Source organism: Ranitomeya imitator, chromosome 3 (assembly GCF_032444005.1).
Source record: "Ranitomeya imitator isolate aRanImi1 chromosome 3, aRanImi1.pri, whole genome shotgun sequence".
In the NCBI taxonomy this organism is placed as follows: Eukaryota; Metazoa; Chordata; class Amphibia; order Anura; family Dendrobatidae; genus Ranitomeya; species Ranitomeya imitator.
This window is the reverse complement of record NC_091284.1, coordinates 465,189,861-465,208,365: the sequence shown is the minus strand read 5'-3', so window position 1 is coordinate 465,208,365 and position 18,505 is coordinate 465,189,861. Positions and strand designations below refer to the sequence as shown.

The window sequence follows — 18,505 nt, the reverse complement described above, 5'->3', positions numbered from 1 at the left end:
GGCATAGCTTCCTTAGCCGTGTGGCAATGCTCGTTAAAGGGTGGATATTGAGTTTTACAATTGCTACATCTAATAGGTGACAATAGTGTTCCAGTCTTCTTCTCGGAAGAGGCCATTTGTATATTTAAACTCCCAGAGGAGCACTCCCCCCTTTCGTAATAATTTCATTAATTCTTTGCACTTGCCTGTGTGAAGAAAGCAGAGTTGTGGATTTCTATGCCTCATCCTTTTCTCCATTATGTCACTGAAGGAGATTGATCTAATGATGTTTCTTTCCTTAAAGCTAAAGGTTATGAATACATCCTGGAGCCATCGCCTGTCCCCTTACCGCTGGACAAACCCCAGTCTACACGGGTTTTGCAAGTGTCTTGTGGCAGAGCACACTCTCTTATTTTGACAGACAATGAAGGAGGTAAATAAAGTGTGAACATCAAGAAGCTTTGTTTGGGTACACCTGGTGTCACATATGACATTCACGGTCTGAGTACAGATCGCCATGACCTGACCACTGCAGGTTTCTTGTCCTGAACTTACCAGCCTCTTGTATGGTTATGAACCTGTTTTTTTTCATGCCAAGAGATCCTGCGGGTATTTCAGACATTGCAGTCTGTACCCAGAGAGGGCATGTCAGTCATATGAAACCAGCCTATCATTAAAAATGTTGCCTACTTCAGCATTTTCCATATAGGGCATATGGATGTATCGGGGTGGTCTCACACTGCATTCCTGCAGACATTACAGGAGCTGTGATAGGATCAGACCATGTCCCTGCACGGTCAGACACGGCCATTACACAGTACACAGCAGGGGCACATTTATAAGATTATCTCAGCACAGGAACATTAGTTTTAAACACATCCAATTGTGGAACTTATTATTATTCAAATATCTATTGATTAAAATTAACTTTGTTCATGGGAAAACCCATTTAACCCCTTTCCGACATCGGGCGTAATAGTACGCCGATGTCGGACTCCCTCTCTTTGATGTGGGCTCCGGCGTTGAGCCCACATCTTTCCCGTTACATGTGCCAGGAACAGCCACGGATGGAATCGCGATCCACCCGCAGCTATTAACCTATTAAATGCCGCTGTCAAATGCCGACAGCGGCATATAACATGCGCTTCAGGCCATCGGGCCGGAAATCCACCCACCGGTGACCCCCTTCAGGTGATCGTGGGTCACCGGTTCACTGGCATGACAACCAGAGGTCTCCCGGATTTCTGTCAGTGCCACCCAGTGGTGGGCGCTCATAGCGAGTAATTCTACTACATAGAGATGATTAGATTATCACTTCTATGTAGCAGAGCCGATTGGGTTGTTGCAGCTTCTAATCTCTCATGGGGGCTATTGAAGCATGCCAAAAGTTAAAAAAAAAAAAAAAAAAGTTTTTTTAAAAATATAAGAATTCAAATCACCCCCCATTCAAAATAAAACAATAAAAAAAAAACATACACATATTTGGTATTCCCGTGTTCAAAATCGCCCGATCTATCAATAAAAAATAGGATTAATGCGATCGCTAAATGGCGTAGTGAGAAAAAAGTCAAAATGCCAGAATTACTTTTTTCGGGTCACCGCGACATTGCAATAAAGTGCAATAACGGGCGATCAAAAGATCATATCTGGACCAAAATGGAATCATTAAAAACGTCAGCTCGGCACACAAAAAATAAGCCCTCACCCAACCCTAGATCATGAAAAATGGAGACGTTACGGGTATCGGAAAATGGCACAATTTTTTTTTTTAAACAAAGTTTGGAATTTTTTTTTCACCACTTAGATAAAAAAAGAACCTAGACATGTTTGGTGTCTATGAACTCCTAATGACCTGAAGAATCATAATGGCAGGTCAGTAGTGATGAGCGAGTATGCTCGTTACTCGAGTTTCTCCCAGCATGCTCGGGTGGTCTCCGAGTATTTTAGCGTTCTCGGAGATTTACCGTAGTTTGTGTCGACGCAGCTGCATGATTTGTGGCTGGTAGACAGCTTGAATACACGGGAGAATTCCCTAACAAACAGACAATCCCCACATGTATTCAAGCTGTCTAGCAGCTGCAAATCGTGCAGCTGCGGAAACTCAAACATAATCTCCGAGCACGCTGAATTAATCGGAGACCACCCGAGCATGCTCGGAGAAACTCGAGTAACAATCATACTTGCTCATCACTATAAGTCAGTTTAAGCATTTAGTGAACTTAGTAAAAAAGCCAAACAAAAAACAAGTGTGGGATTGCACTTTTTTTTGCAATTTCACCACACTTGGAATTTTTTTCCCCAGTGTTCTAGTACACATGGAAAAACCAATGATGTCGTTCAAAAGTACAACTCATCCCGCAAAAAAAACAAGCCCTCACGTGGCCAAAGTGACAGAAAACTTAAAAAGTTATGGCTCTGGGAAGAAGGGGAGCAAAAAATGAAAATGCAAGACTAAAAATACCTCTGGTCATTAAGGGGTTAAATACTCTATGAAATCTTATTGGAAATAAGATGATCTACCATGACATGTTTATCTGATCGCCACTCTCACTACTGTTCTTATTATAAAAAAAAAAAAGTGATCAGGTTTAATAACACTGTTGTAAGAAGTTACTTCTATGGTACATAACTATGGCAGCGTGAGCTTTAGTGTGTGTCTGGAGTATGCCACATGAAAGTGCAGGGCTGAATCTTTGTTGGCTCTGCACTATACTGCTCTGGGCTATAAGTCGGCATGCCAGCACTAATAGGAATTGTTGTTTCAGTTTTCAGTATTGGGAATAATTCATATGGGCAGTGTGCAAGACGTATTGTTGAAGGTGAGATTTACAGGTAAGATATATTGAAAGCGTGCTAACCCCCTAAAGCCTAAATTATCTGCATATATTTTGCAGTGAAGTATAATTTATTATAAGTAAATGATAGTTTGCACTGCTTCAATGGAATAATCTAAAATGTGAATTCTGACCAATGTCGCTTCATGTGGTAACAACTCTGGAACGCTTCAACAAATCCCAATTATTGTTAGTTTGTTCATGACACATTGTGCTTTATGTTAGTGGTAAATTAAGGTCTATATGTTTTGCGTTTATTTGGGAAAATATCGGAATTTTGACGAAAATTTTGAACATTTTCAACCTTTTTTTTTATCCTTGAACCAGTTAGTTATGGCAGGGCTCAGAAGGGAAGGAGCACCATTAAGGCACCCAAACAGCATTAGCCCCTTAGTGACCGCTGATACGCCTTTTAACAGCGGCAGTTAAGGGTACTTAAACCACGGTGCTGTTAATTAACGGCACTGTGGAAAAAGTGTATAGTGCCCCCCAGTCGGATTTTCTCTGGGGTCTCGGCTGCCGGGGGTAGCCGAGACCCCAGAAAACATGATTCAGGTCGGGTTTTACCAACCCCTAGGTTGCAATTGCCTTTATTAACCATATAACGGCGACCGCAAACAAAAAAAAAAAAAGCGTGATATGCCATTTAATTTCTCCTCTGATGTGATCGTACCTCAGAGGAGAGAGAAGTAGGTTCCCCGATCCACCCCTAGTACCTCCGTTGTCCCTCCATGGCCCCCTGAAATCCCCCGTGCCTCCGGCATCTTCTTCCGGGAGAAAATGGCGGGTGCACTGTGCCCGCCGAGATATGCCGGCCGGCACCCGGCAAAAATAGGAAGATTTTTCCTATTGGTTCATTTTGGTCACTGTGATAGACACTTACCATATGGGTAAGAATCTCAACGCGTTTCTGGAGACTAAGCTCCCTTAATCATGATTAAGGGAGCCTAGTCTCCAGAAACGCGTTGAGATTCTTACCCATATGGTTCGTGGTGAAGTCTGTATCCTCTATGCTTAAAGTTTGTGAATAAAGAAAACTCTTTTTTACGGATTTGGTGAAGCTGGACATTCTCTTCTTTTTTGGATCCCACAATTTATTGCGCAATTTCTCCCGAACAAGGTGATACCCCAAATGTTATCAGAAATGACTGTTTGGCCACACGTCAGTACTGAGACGGAAGGAGCGCTATTTGGCTTTTGGAGCACAGATTTTGCTAGAATAGTTTGCGGGTGACATTTGCGGAGCCCCTAAGGTGCCAGTACAGCAGAGAAACCTCAAAAGTGAGCCCATTCTAGAAATTGCACCTCTCAAGGAATTCATTTCCGGGCTGCAGTGACTATTTTGTAACATCCATGCCAGGCTTTTTTCTGGAGAATTGCAAATCTTCCAGTTTAGTACCCATACATTGTGTCCCCATACAGGGTAGAGCCCCATACATTATGCCCGGCTTGTGCTTCTGGTGTCACACACCCCGTAAATTGAGTGCTCTCTCCCCACTACAATAATGCCAAACATGTGGCTACTTACTATAATTTAGGCACAGTGGGGCTCAGAAGGAGGGGGGCATTTGGATTTGAAGGGGTGGGAGCCATATTGCTTTTCCAGAGTCAATGTTCTACCAGTAACTTGAATGAAAAAATAGCAGTATAAGAATAGTCCTTATTTTTATTTGTTTACGCTGCTCCTCGTGCAGTATTAGTAGACGTCTGTCTGTATTCTTCAGGTTGGTGCGATTACAGCGATACCAGATTTATATATATATATTTTTTTGTTTTGCTGCTATCACACATTAAAAATAATTTTTCAAGTAACATTCATTTTTAAATATCCATCAATATTTTCATTGAGTGTAATTATAAATGTAATAATAAGTGTAATAATGAGTTCACTCTTCTACATCCTTTAAATGCACTTGAATGCCAGATTGAAACCTGGAGCCCTCTACAATCCTCCGTCTCTAATGACTTCAGTTTACATAATCAGTTCCACCATTAGACTAGTAGCGTTTGGTCCATGGTAAAAAAAAAAAAAAAAAATGGGGGAGATTGCAGCAATGAAGTTTGTCTACTTGATAGACTATTGTATTATGGCCATGTTGTTTCAGATTTGTTGTCTTTTATAGCTTTTAAGAACAATAGAAAGCTGAACTTGTTCTTAGTAAAGTTCATTATGTAAGTCATGACCAGCTCCATTTTCGGTAAACCTAAGAAAAAATGAATGCAGAAAACACTAAATATTCTAATTTTTTTTCATTCTAGTGAAAGCCAGTTGATTCACAGAGTTATGCAGCTTGACAGCACAGTTGTTCAGGTAAGGCACAGTACTGATGCGCTAAAATTCTACATACTGCTTCACAGAATTTGTATTATTTCCTAAATGTAAAAGTTAAGCATTTTTCTAATTAGTTTTCTCTAAAGCTTTTCCATGATTTTTCTGCTGCGGTGTTTCTGTAAGTTCTTTATAGAACTCTGTGCTTTGCTTCTGCAAAAATTCTACAAATCCATCAGAACTTCTACTCCTGGTTCTGAAAGCTCTTTCTGCTTCCTCTCCTTTTTCTCTGTGTTAGAGATAACAAGAGGGAGGGGTGCTACATAGCTCTTCAGTCAAGAGAGGGGAAAGTACAGGTGCTTCTCACTAAATTAGAATATCATCAAAAAGTTAATTTATTTCAGTTCTTCAATACAAAAAGTGAAGCTCATATATTATATAGAGTCATTACAGACAGAGTGACCTATTTCAGGTGTGTATTTCTGTAGATGTTGATGATTATGGCTACCATTCAATGAGAACTCAAAAGTCATTATCTCAGTAAATTAGAATACTTTATAAGACTAGCTTGAAAAATGATTTTAAACCCCTAAATGTTGGCCTACTAAAATGTATATTCAGTAAATGCACTTAATACTTGGTTGGGGCTTCTTTGGCATCAATTACTGCATCAATGCAGTGTGGCATGGAGGCAATCAGCCTGTGGCACTGCTGAGGTGTTATGGAAGCCCAGGTTGCTTTGATAGCAGCCTTCAGCTCATCTGCATTGTTGGGTCTGGTGTCTCATCTTCCTCTTTACAATACCCCATAGATTCTCTATGGGTATGAGCACACATTGCGGATTCCATTGCAGATTTTTCCGCACGGATCCTGTAGAATCCGCAGGTAAAATGACCTGCGTTTTACCTGCGGGTTTTCTGCAGATTTTGCCTGTGTTTTTACACCTGCGGATTCCTATAATGGAATAGGTGTAAAAACGCTGCAGATTCTGCACAAAGAATTGACATGCTGTGGAAAATAATCTGCTGCGTTTCTGTGCGGAATTTTCTGCAACATGTGCACAGCGGATTTGGTTTTCATGGTACTGTACACTGCATGGTAAACTGCTGCGGATCCGCAGCGCCAAATCCACAACGTGTGCACATACCCTATGGGGTTAAGGTCAGGGGAGTTTGCTGGCCAATCAAGCACAGTGATACTGTTGTTTTTAAACCAGGTATTGGTCCTTTTGGCAGTGTGGACAGGTGCCAAGTCCTGCTGGAGAATGAAACTTCCATCTCCAAAATGCTTGTCAGCAGAGGGAAGCATGAAGTGCTCTGATAGACACCTGTGCTGACTTTGGTCTTGATAAAACAGAGTGGACCTACACCAGATGACATGGCTCCCCAAACCATCACTGATTGTGGAAACTTCACACTAGACTTCAAGCAGCTTGGATTGTGGCCTCTCCACTCTTCCTTCAGACTCTGGGACCTTGATTTCCAAATGAAATACAAAATTTACTTTCATCTGAAAACAACACCTTGGACCACCGAGCAACAGTCCAGTTCTTTTTCTCCTTGGCCCAGGTAAGACGCTTCTGGCGTTGTCTATTGATCATGAGTGGCTTGCCACAAGGAATGTGACACGTGTACCCCATGTCCTGGATACGTCTGTGTGTGGTGGCTCTTGAAGCAATGACTCCAGCAGCAGTCCACTCCTTGTGAATCTCCCCCAAATTTTTGAATGGCCTTTTCTTAACAATCCTTTCAAGCCTGCGGTTATTCCAGTTGCTTGTGCACCGTTTTCTACCACACTTTTTCCTTCCACTGAACTTTCCAATAATATGCTTGGATACAGCCCTATGTGAACAGCACACTTCTTTAGCAATGTGTGTCAATGACTGCCTTCTGGACATCTGTCATGTCAGCAGTCTTCTCCATGATTGTGGAGCCTACTGTCTATGGTACCTTTTTAAACCCTAAGGCTGCCATCACACTAGCAGTATTTGGTCAGTATTTTACCTCAGTATTTGTAAGCCGAAACCAGGAGTGGAACAAATAGAGGAAAAGTGTAATAGAAACATATGCACCACTTCTGTATTTATCACCCACTCCTGGTTTTGGCTTACAAATACTGATGTAAAATACTGACCAAATACTGAGATAATGACTTTTGGGTTTTCCTTGGCTGTAAGCCATAATCATCAACATTAACAGAAATAAACACCTGAAATAGATCACTCTGTTTGTAATGACTCTATATAATATGAGATTCACTTTTTGTATTGAAGAACGGAAAAAAATTAACTTTTTTTTTTTTTTAATTTTGTGAGAAGCACCTATATCTCTGTAGACAAGGAGGAAAACAGATTGAAAGAAAATAAGTGAGGTATTAGAGATGTGCTAATACATAATTAGTCTTTATTTTTATATAGCGCCAACATATTCGGCAGCTCTTTACAGTTTGCACACATTATCATCTCTGTCCCCGATGGGGCTCTAAATCTAAATTCCCAATCAGTATATCTTTGGAATACATGAAAGCAAGTGAAGACTGCAGCACCCTGGATGCACACAAACACGACATCCAGCCTGTATTACTGGGAGGGACACTCTCACATGAGAATAATCTGCATATCTGGGGGGTTGAAACTAAATGAAAACATAACATTGGTAGACTGAAACTTCGTGTAATTTTATTATCTAAAGGTAACTACTAACATATGTAAAATCCTTTTATTTTCCATTTCAGAGGTGTCCATAGTCATTTTAAATTGCAGGCTTATAATTATTGCAACTACAGAAAGGGATGTCCTGTAACAATAATCTTGTTGGCTGTTGTTCATGTTGATAAAGTTTAATGGCTGAAAAAAAGCCAGATTTAACTTCATTAGATTTGTGCACCAAAAATGCAGCAAAAACTGATACTTGCGTTTTTTTTTGCTGAGTTTTTGCACTTAATGCTGCAAATACACTGAAAAAACACTGAAAGAAGTGACATGCTGCAGTTTGCAAAAACCCAGCAGTTTTCAAAATCTTTTATTTAAAAAAAAAAAAATGTCTGTGCATGAGATTTCTGAAGTCGCAGCTTAAAATTTGCATTAAAAAAAGGCAAAAAAAAAGCTGCAAGAACACAAGCACTGCAGCCTTGTAGCGCTGGGTTCTAATCCCACCTTGGACACCATCTACAAGGAGTTTGTATGTTCTCTCCTTGTTTGTGTGGGTTTCCTCCGGGTTCTCCGGTTTCCTCCCACATTCCAAAGACATACTGATAGGGAATTTAGATTGTGAGCCCCATCAGGCACAGCGATGATAATGTGTGCAAACTGTAAAGCGCTGCGGAATATGTTAGCGCTATATAAAAATAATAAAATAAAGATGAACATTAACAAAGCCTAAGGATCAGTTTATATACCGTACTTCGGGATCGCTCCACAGCCAAATCTGCTGCAATTCCATAGTAAAAATCCACATGTCCAAAGCCTCATGTTTGTGTTTGCAGGTTGCTTGCGGACAAGATCATTCTCTCTTCAGGACAGAGCGAGGAGAAGTTTATTCCTGTGGCTGGGGAGCTGATGGTCAAACGGGTAACTTCAAAATGGGTTTCCATCTTGTTAGCTATGTACTGTTGTCTGTTCAGTTACATTTGTAATGTATCTTATGGCATTCCCAGACATATTAAAGGGAACTCCTTTTTATTTTATGTTGATGCAGCCAGAATGAACAATACTAAGGCATTTTATTTCTTGGGGTCTTATAATCAGAAGTCAAAAGACTGCACCCTTGGAGGGGTAGGTTTGATGTATATTTTCTGATACCTATGTAGCCCACCAAATATTCTAGATCGTTCAAAATAAGGAGGGGAAGGATGATCCTGGAGGAGACTTATTGTATACATAAGGCTACGTTCACATTTGCGGTGTGTCGGGCGCAACCGCGGCGACCCATGCGCCCCTATATTTAGGAAAAACAAAATCCAGCTCACCATACCGACATTCCCAGGAGCTCGGAGCACGGAACCGCTGTGTCAGGGCGTGGACGAACAGAAAAGAGAAGGAGATCCAGCTCAACGAAATAGTGAAAAATCCATAATTTATTTCACTCAAAATACAACAAGGTCAACGCGTTTCCGGTGACTAAGCACCCTTAATCATGATTAAGGGTGCTTAGTCACCGGAAACGCGTTGACCTTGTTTTTATAATTTTTTCTGTATGCTGATGTTTTGTCCTTTCACTGTATTTTGAGTGAAATAAATTATGGATTTTTCACTATTTCGTTGAGCTGGATCTCCTTCTCTTTTCTGCCCCTATATTTAACATGGGGGGCGCATGGACATGCGTTGTGTTGCGTTTTGTGACGCATGCGTTTTTTGGGCGCAAGCGTCAGGGCGCAGAGGACGCTGCTTGTTGCATTTTTTTGCGCTTTTTTGCATGCGTTTTTGCGTGCGTTGTGCGTTGCGTCGCAGACGCAGCACACAACAACGCAAATGTGAACGTAGCCTTATGCAGTTTTCAACATGTTGTGCATGATGTGTTTTCCAACATGATGGTGCACAATGAGTAAAAAAAATCCTTACAAACCGTGACATTTTGTCTCAAAGCAAATTTGGCAGCTCTATGTAAGGGCAGCTTACTACAGCTACAGGTTTATACTCCCAGTTGCCAAAACTACACAAAAAAAAAATGAACACATCAGACACACTGTTTATGAGGTAAACTCACGATGGGTAGTCTCCGCCTGTCCCTCTCGTGTACTCGCCTATACACAGCACCTGTCAATCACCGCAGGGAGGCTAGGCAACCCTGTCACCTTGTGAGTAGAACATAAATTATATATCCGGTGTATTTTTTTAGCTCTCCAGGTAGGATGTCTCAAAGTAAGAAAACCACCTAAAATAACATTTATTAGATATGCATTAAAAAGGACCGAAAGAAGTGGTCCCATGAGAAGGGCAAAAGTGCCTTAAAATACATTGGGGATGATTTTCTAATAGTAGAAATAGTGGAAAAGAATGGAAGACTACATTAGAAAGGGTAAAAATTAGTCTCCTGACAATCAATTGTAATATTAAGGGTAAATTATTCATGAAGAAACTACTGAACCTCAAAATTCTCGATTTCTGTAATCTCCCTGAACGTAGAGGTTGGCACCCTAAAATCAATGCGATAATGGTGCCCCCGTTCGATGCCGACTGACCTTTGTAAGGCCGGGGTAACACTTGCGAGTTCAATGTGAGAAACTCGCCCATCAAGTCCTGGCACTGCCGCCGGCACTCGGGACCGGAGTGTTCAGCTGCATAGAAATACGTGCAGCCGCACGCTCAAGTCCCGAGTGCCGGCGGCAGTGCCAGGACTTGATGGGCGAGTTTCTCACATTGAACTCGCGTGTTTGATCCTGGCCTAATTCCTAGGTGAGCTCTTAGTTTATTGTCAAATGATCAGTCACATAAATTACATCAATCCATGACAGATACTAAGTGATCACTAGTTTGTAGACAAATCCACCTCACATTGACCCCAGACAATGGTTAACGCAAACCTGTATAGCAAAATGTCAGTGCTACATGTACTAATTGATATAATTGGTATATTCTTCTATCTCTACGCATTTCCCCTTACTCAGAGATGTTCTTCGGGATAAAAAAGGTTCCACAAAAGAACCCCCCCCCCCCATTACGGAACGCTTTGATCTGCTGGCTATAAATGCACGCAGCATTATTCCTTGGGTAATAATGCGCTTTTTAAGTACAGCTTATTACAGCTACAAGTTTATACTCCTAGTTGTCAAAACTGCACAAAAAATTAACACACCGGACACACAGTTTGTTGTATTCTGTTACCTCTTCAGGTAGGTGTTTTTTTTTTTTTGTTTTTTTTTCTCCACGTAGGAAAAATCTGCTTTCTTTCTCGCCTCATTGGGGGACACAGGTAACCATGGGTGTATGCTGCTGACACTATGCAAATAAAGAAGTAACTCCTCCCCGGCAGTATACACCCTCCGACAGGCACCAGGCAACTCAGTTTTTGCTTAGTGTCTGTAGGGGGCGGACCTGGATCTAACACCAGATCTTCTTTATTATTCCTTACAGGGTTTTGTTGTGTGTTATTAACCCCTTCATGACCCAGCCTATTTTGACTTTAAAGACCTTGCCGTTTTTTGTAATTCTGACCAGTGTCCCTTTATGAGGTAATAACTCAGGAACGCTTCAACGGATCCTAGCAGTTCTGAGATTGTTTTTTCGTGACATATTGGGCTTCATGCTAGCGGTAAATTTACGTCGATAATTTTTGCGTTTATTTGTGAAAAAAATGGAAATTTGGCTAAAATTTAGAAAATTTTGCAATTTTCAAATTTTGAATTTTTTTTAAAATCATTTAGTGTTTATTGAAGCTTTCCAAAACAATACAGTGCAGTCAAACAGTAATAACAGTAACAGAGGTCAACTAAAAATGACCAGAAATAAGTCAGGAGAAAAACTAAACCAATCAGAAAGGAAGAAGTAGGGGAGAGAGGCGGGGGGAGGGATAGGTACAGTAGGGGGAATGGGGGGGGGGGGGGGGAGGAAAGGAGTATAGGCATTCACAAGTCATTATCTAGCAATTCAGTTATAGACAAGCGGTCCTGGCAAACTATGGCAGGAGAAGAATATTACAAACACAAAAACAGACATGTCAATTATGCTTACTTATTCCCACTCAAGTAAACGATCAAACAAGGTGGTGCGGGTCAATAGAGGAATGCCCACTATGTAACCAAGGGTGCCAAATATTTTGTCTTTTGGTTTTGGCAGTCATGGAGTGAGCCAAAGCGAGTTCATATTGGCAGTGGACATTAAGTTTATTAATTAATTCACTAATATTGGGAGGATTAGTGTCTTTCCATCTTGAGGCGACTAATAACCTGGCAGCTATTAGAATATGTGATAGTGTACCTCGAAGTATGTGTGGAATGTCCTCCAGGCCGATGTGAAGAATGGCCTGCCTAGATGACAGTCAGCTGGATCCCCAAGACCTGTGCAATTAAAAGGTCCATATCTCTCCACCAGGGCTGAAGAATTGGACACGACCACCAGGTGTGTTCCAGAGTTCCCCTGTGACCGCACACCCTCCAGCATTTGTCCGACCCGGCAGGGTCATAGTGAGCCACCTGAACCGGATATTGATACCATCTAAGGTGTACTTTTTTCAATTGTTCGAGATGATTGACGCAGGCAGATACCCGTAATACTTCACCCAGTCCCTCCTCCCAATCTATCGGGTCCGATAGGAAGTCCAGATCCTGTTCCCACTTGATCATATATGGCAGTTTAACATCTTCTGCTGGGTCGTTTAAGGCTTTATATAATATTGAAATTCCCTTCGGGCCAGAGTCAAGCAACAAGAAATAACCATTAACCCTGTTATTTAAATGGGAGTTGAAGAAAGGCGAGTTTGGGGAATTATGAAGTAGATGACGTATCTGCAAATATTGATAGAAATATCTCCGGACATTCGGGAAGTTGGAGGCCAAGCGGTCAAAGGGGACAAGGCCAGCGGCATCCAATATCTGCCGTAATGTTACGATTCCAGCATCAACCCAAAGCTGGAGATTAATAAATGGGATGTGTGTCTCAAGGGCTTTTAAGGATAGGGAGTCACGAGATAATTTAATCAAGGAAGGGACCAGTGTCCTCCAATAGTGGAGCGCGATTTTCATGGTTGGTAAGGGCGGGGAATAATCAGTGATTGCAATAGATTCAGCCTCAAGAATTGTGCGGGTAGATCTAGTTTTGGCATAGTAGTTTTCTATTTGGAGCCATCTATGGTCTTTGTCCGCCTGCCACCAGTCCCTAAGTCCAGTTAGTATGGCCGCTCTATGGTACAGCATGAGGTTCGGCATTCCCAGCCCTCCCCGTTTGTACGGATAGTACATCAAGGTCCTAGAGATTCTAGATTTTTTGTGTGACCAAATATAATCGTATGTCATAGTTTGTAATTTCAAAATCAAACGTTTGGGGATTTTTAATAGGATACACCTAAGGAGATACAGTATTTTAGGCAGGATCATCATTTTGAAAACATTGATCCTGGCAATCCAGGATGTCATAACTTTGTGAAAATGGTCAAGTTGTGCCCTAATCTGTGTGATCAATTTAGAGAAATTCTTCTCGACAATCTGTTCAGAGCCCGTCAATATAACTCCCAAGTACGGGATACCCTCTGTCACCCATTTAAATGGAAACTCAGCCTCCATTTTCGACTTGGCCGCGCACGGAACCACCACCGGAAACAACAAGGACTTCGTGGGATTCAACCTGTAGTATGACACATTACTGAATTCCCTGAGTTCCAAGGTAATAGCTGTCAAGGATGTCTCCAAGTTGACACAGGATAGAATAACATCATCAGCATACAAGCCAATTCTGTGTTCCATCTGTCCAACCCTGATGCCGGTGATATTAATAGAGGTTCTTATGCGTTCAGCGAGCGGCTCCATGCACAGTGCGAAAATAATAGGAGAAAGTGGGCAACCCTGACGAGTGTCATTCGTGATCTGAAACGGACCAGATAAAAAAACTGACGTCAAGACCCTGGCACAAGGAGTCGAGTACATAGCACAGATTGGTGAGAATATTGGGCCCGACAGTCCAAACCTTTCCAATACTGCCCGAAGATACCCCCAGTGCACACTGTCAAAAGCCTTCTCAGCATCAAGCGACAGGAATGCACTGGGTAGGCCAGACAGCTCGGCTATTTTAATCAGATTCAGCATGCGTCGCACCCCATCTTTCGTCTCGCGTCCGGCCACAAAACCCACTTGGTCCGGTGAAATTATAGTTGGGATAATAAGCTTTAGTCTGGACGCTATAATTTTAGTGAATATTTTGACATCCGAATTGAGCAGAGCAATGGGTCTAAAGTTACCAGGGTGTGTGAGGGGTTTCCCAGGCTTGGGTATGGTAGATATGGTAGCTTCCAAACCAGGAGCCGTCACAGTACCCGAGTCTCTCACACCGAGAATAATCTCTGCAAATATGGAGTCAGCAACAGATAAAAGAATTTATAATAGTCATTCGTCAACCCGTCTGGGCCTGGGGCCTTATGAGATTTAGTTTGTTTAATCGTCGAGTTAATTTCTACATCTGTGAAGGGAGAATTAAGGTAGTTTAGCTGCTCAGATGTAATACGGGGTAATTTTATAGAGTCTAGATATTTATAAATAGATTGGTGATCCGGCTGGGGAGTAGAAGGGTCATCTTTTAAATTATACAAGCCGGTATAATATTCTGCAAAAGCTTGGACTATGTCCTGAGGGTTCCTGAGGACCTTCCCATTTTTATCTAAGATATGGTCCACTCTTGATTTAGCTTCCCTCTTACGTACTCTGTGCGCCAGGAGTGCACCTGCCCTATCACCTGCGGCATATAGATTAGTCTTGAATTTCTTCATGTTGTGTGCATATCTGGCCAAGAGATTTTCTCTCAATTTAAACCTAATCTGATAGATCTCCTCAGAAATAGAAGGCGTGGGAGCAGACTTGTTGATATTGTCTAAATATTGCAGGTGGGAAAGTAAAGCCTCTCTGCCACTCTCCCTCTTCCTTTTCAGGTAGGAAGCATGTTGGAGAAGCACACCTCTAATCACTACTTTATGCGCCAACCATAAGGACTCATCAGAAACCTCTCCATTATCATTTATCTGAAAGTAGTGTTCCAACTCCGAAGAGATTCTATCTAACACCTCCACATTCAATAGCAATGCATCGTTTAATCGCCACCTAAAGGCTGGGTTAGCTTGGTGTGCTAAAGTAAGAGTTAGAGTGATGGGAGCGTGATCAGACCACGTTATTAAGCCTATAGTTGCGGATCTACATCTGGACAAGGTTGCACTGTCTGTTAGAAAATAATCAATACGGGAGTATGTGAAATGCCTGGAAGAGTAAAAGGTATAATCCCTTTCAGATGCATGCGAATATCTCCAATAATCATGCAGGTGAAATTCGCCTGTGAGGAGAGTCAAGTCCCCTCTAGGTCGTCTGCTACCAGAAGAGCAATCAAGGTCCACATGCATGGGGAGATTAAAGTCACCACATATTATATTGCTGCCCTTCACATTCTCAGAGACCTCATGAAGGGTTGTTCTCAGGAATTTATGTTGTCCCTCATTGGGAGCATAAAGATTTGTCAACGTGTGTAACTCACCATTCAATAAGCACGTGATAGTTAAGCACCTACCCGTGGGGTCATTATATTGTGCTATCAATTTAAAAGCGATTGTATTTTTCACCATGATGCACACACCAGCCTTTTTGGTTGGGCCATTAGCAAATAGAATGTGTGGGAAGAGGGGATGACGAAGCCTAAAATTATCCTCGACCAACAAATGGGTCTCCTGCAAGCAGATAATATCTGCCCTCGACCGCTTCACCTCCCTCCACATCATAGATCTCTTCTCAGGGGAGTTTAAACCCCTGACATTCAAATAAAGAATTTGTAAAGTCATGGTACCATTATACTAAAGTCTATACTGCTGGTATTACCCAGTGACCCCACTGGCGGTGTACCAAAGCTTATATACAAATAACTGCCAGTTCCATAATAACAATCAAAAATCAATATAGACAGAGAATGCCCGGGGATTTGGAGAGAAAAAACCTGGAGGGAAGAAAGGGGAAGGGCAAGTATGTAGTAAAAAGAACCAGAAAATAAAAAGAAGTAAAAAAAAAAAAGGCAAAAAACCCAAAACAAAACATAGGTCAATATACGAGGAATCCTCGTAGGAACGTCCGGAACAGTCCGCAGAACAGAATCTGCGTGGAGGGGTGGAAGTGAGAGGTTCACAATCCAAAGGCCCACTGAGGGGTGCAGTAGGAGAGCTCAGCAATCCAGACACCGTCCGTGTGGCACTGTCAAACCGTAGACCAGTCTGAGGCTATTTTCTTTCCTGTATGCGCAGGTCTGGGAGCAAAGGGTATTTTCCAGGCCGTAAGCCTCTCCTCTACCTGTTTAGGCGAGGGGCAGGCGACCGTGCGTCCTTCATAAGTGATAATCAAACACACAGGATTAAACCCCCATCGGTAACGTATGTTGATGTCCCTCAATGCTTTACAGACATGGGCGTATTCTCTCCTTTTGGCCAGGGTAGCAGCTGACAAATCCGGGAAGACTTGGAGATCCCGGAATTCAGGGGGAAGGTCAGGGGGGCTCCTTATCTGCCGCAGGAATGTCTCTTTAGTAGTGTACAAATGAATCCGTGCAAGGATGTCTCAAGGAAGAGATGGGTCTAGATGCTTGGGCTTGGGTGTTCGATGTACCCTGTCCGCCAGTAGATCTCTCGAGGAAAGTGAGGGCAGGGCAGCCTGCATAAAATTCTGGAGGAAAGCAGCTAAATCTTTATCTGCAACATTCTCAGGGATTCCTCTCACACGAATATTGTTCCTCCTGGATCTGTCCTCTAAGTCGTGCAATTTATTAAATGCCCCTGCTAACTTGCCTTTTATAACTTGGTTTTCATCCACCAGAGCGTTAATTACAGAGACATATTCGGACATTTTGTTTTCCAAATGATCCGTGCGGGCCCCTAAGGAGTTAATGTCTCCTCTTATCTCCTTCAACATGTCCTGCATATCCTCTTTTAATGAGGCACGTATAGATGTGAGGAATTCTTTCATATCCCCCCTGGTCATAGGTGCAGAGCTGCTATATTGTGCTGCCGCTGAGGTCTCACCTCTTTCTGAATCCTGGGAGCCGCGGGAGGAGTGTGATGATCTGGAGGGAGAAGCCCGCGCCATTTTCCCTGCGACATGTGCGGTTTGAGACCGCGGAAAGAAGTCTAGCAGGCGAGGAGGAGAGGCCTTATGCTGCGTCACAGGTAGGAAAGGCACAGGTTTTCATGACGCATACGCTGCGTCAAAGGTCGGGAAGGGGTTAATCATTTCCCCTTTTTTCAGATTTCTCTTCTGGGTAACGGTGCAGTTTTTTCTCACCCTGTTTTCCCTTCATAATGCGACCGAGAGAGCAGTGTGTTATCATCCACATCGCACCCTCTCGGACCCGCTGGGCAGGACTCTGTCCCCTGTCGCCCTTTATGGATGTTTCAGTGTGACTATCTTGGTGGCCAATCCTCACGCTATCCCCTCCTCATCCCTCTCCTCGGAGAGGGCTGAGAGGAAGACGGCGGTCACCTTCAGTGGCGTCCCCCCTTTTCAGGGGTTGACGCCATCTTCTGCGCCATGGCACAACGTGGGAAGGAGGATCCCCTCTTCCAGGACCCTTTCTACTCCCCAAGGGCTCCTGACATGATCCTCGACTGGAACAAGATCAGGTACAGAGAAACTAATCTTTCCCCTTCCTCCTCCCCCCCCCCCCCCCGGCAGTCCATCCTTGGTCAGTCCATCCTTCCTTTTCATAGGGACTTGGCTTCTTTAAGCACAGCCTCCGCAGCGCTGCCTTGTGCAGCGCTCTCCACAGTTTCAGGCGCTCCTTTTATGGGGACACGTTTGGGGGGACATGGCATACGCTCCTATATTTGAAATGCGCGCCTTTTCTTCCCTGCAGCGCGCGCTTTCGTGCCGCTGCTTCCGGCGGGCTTCGCTTCATAAGGCCACGCCCCCTTGCTTTTCGGCCCTCCCTCTCCGAATCTTCTCAGCGCTAGGCACGTCTCTCCATGGAACCCAGCGCTGCTATTGGTCATGCTCAGGCGGGCCACGCCCCTCTATACCGCCGTCCTATCAGATTGCCGGTTTCTATTCGCTCGACCACGCCCCTTCTCTGGCGCGCTCTCTGCACATGCATGGCACAGCATACCTAGTCTTCCCGGCTAATTACCTCCAGCGTGTCGCGTGCCCTCCAGGACCTCTTCTAGGCGGGGGACACAGCCTTTCCTGCACTTGACTGATTGCCAGGTCTGTACGCTTTGCTATACTCCTTTCCCTGCCACTACTTCCCTAAGCAGCATTGCCTGCTGGCATTCTGCTTCTGGTATTTTGCTTCTGGTATATGCTCAACCCCACAGGGGCCCCCGGCTATATTTCCACGGTGATTCACTACGCCTGTGCCCGCTGTAAGAAAATGTGGGCTTCAGGCCAGCCGTTGCCTTTCTGTATGTCCTGCAGTCCATCCATCATGTCCTTCTCTGAGGAGGCCCCTAATGCTCGGGAGTGCACTCCCCCTCCTCCGGGGTGGGCTGTTGCGATGTCTCAGACTTGACTAAAGTATCTCAGTCCCTGGTTCAGGTACTAGAACGTATTCCACTGCTGACTACTGCCACCAGTGCCACAAACGCTTCACACAGCGATTCGCTCGCACCTGTCCAAGACCCTCACAGGGGCAGACTTGAGAAAAGATCCAGAATGCGATTTCTGTCTTGTTCTTTATCCACTTCTCCGGACCCCACTGCGTCAGCCGGAATACCCCTCTCTGCCCGTTTCCCCTCCTCGCAGGTGGATGTCGGGTCAGATGTAT

General features: G+C 43.5%; 1 protein-coding gene across 1 annotated transcript in view; it reads left to right on the top strand.

Annotated features, from left to right (window-relative positions):
- The window catches only part of RCC1L (RCC1 like), an 84,539-nt gene that overhangs the window by 32,135 nt on the left and 33,899 nt on the right, over nt 1-18,505 (top strand). Inside the window, exons 4-7 of the mRNA XM_069757440.1 lie at nt 284-412; nt 2,745-2,811; nt 5,073-5,124; nt 8,566-8,650. Of these exons, the coding sequence (XP_069613541.1) occupies nt 284-412; nt 2,745-2,811; nt 5,073-5,124; nt 8,566-8,650 (333 nt within the window). The remainder of the gene's footprint in view (nt 1-283; nt 413-2,744; nt 2,812-5,072; nt 5,125-8,565; nt 8,651-18,505) is intronic.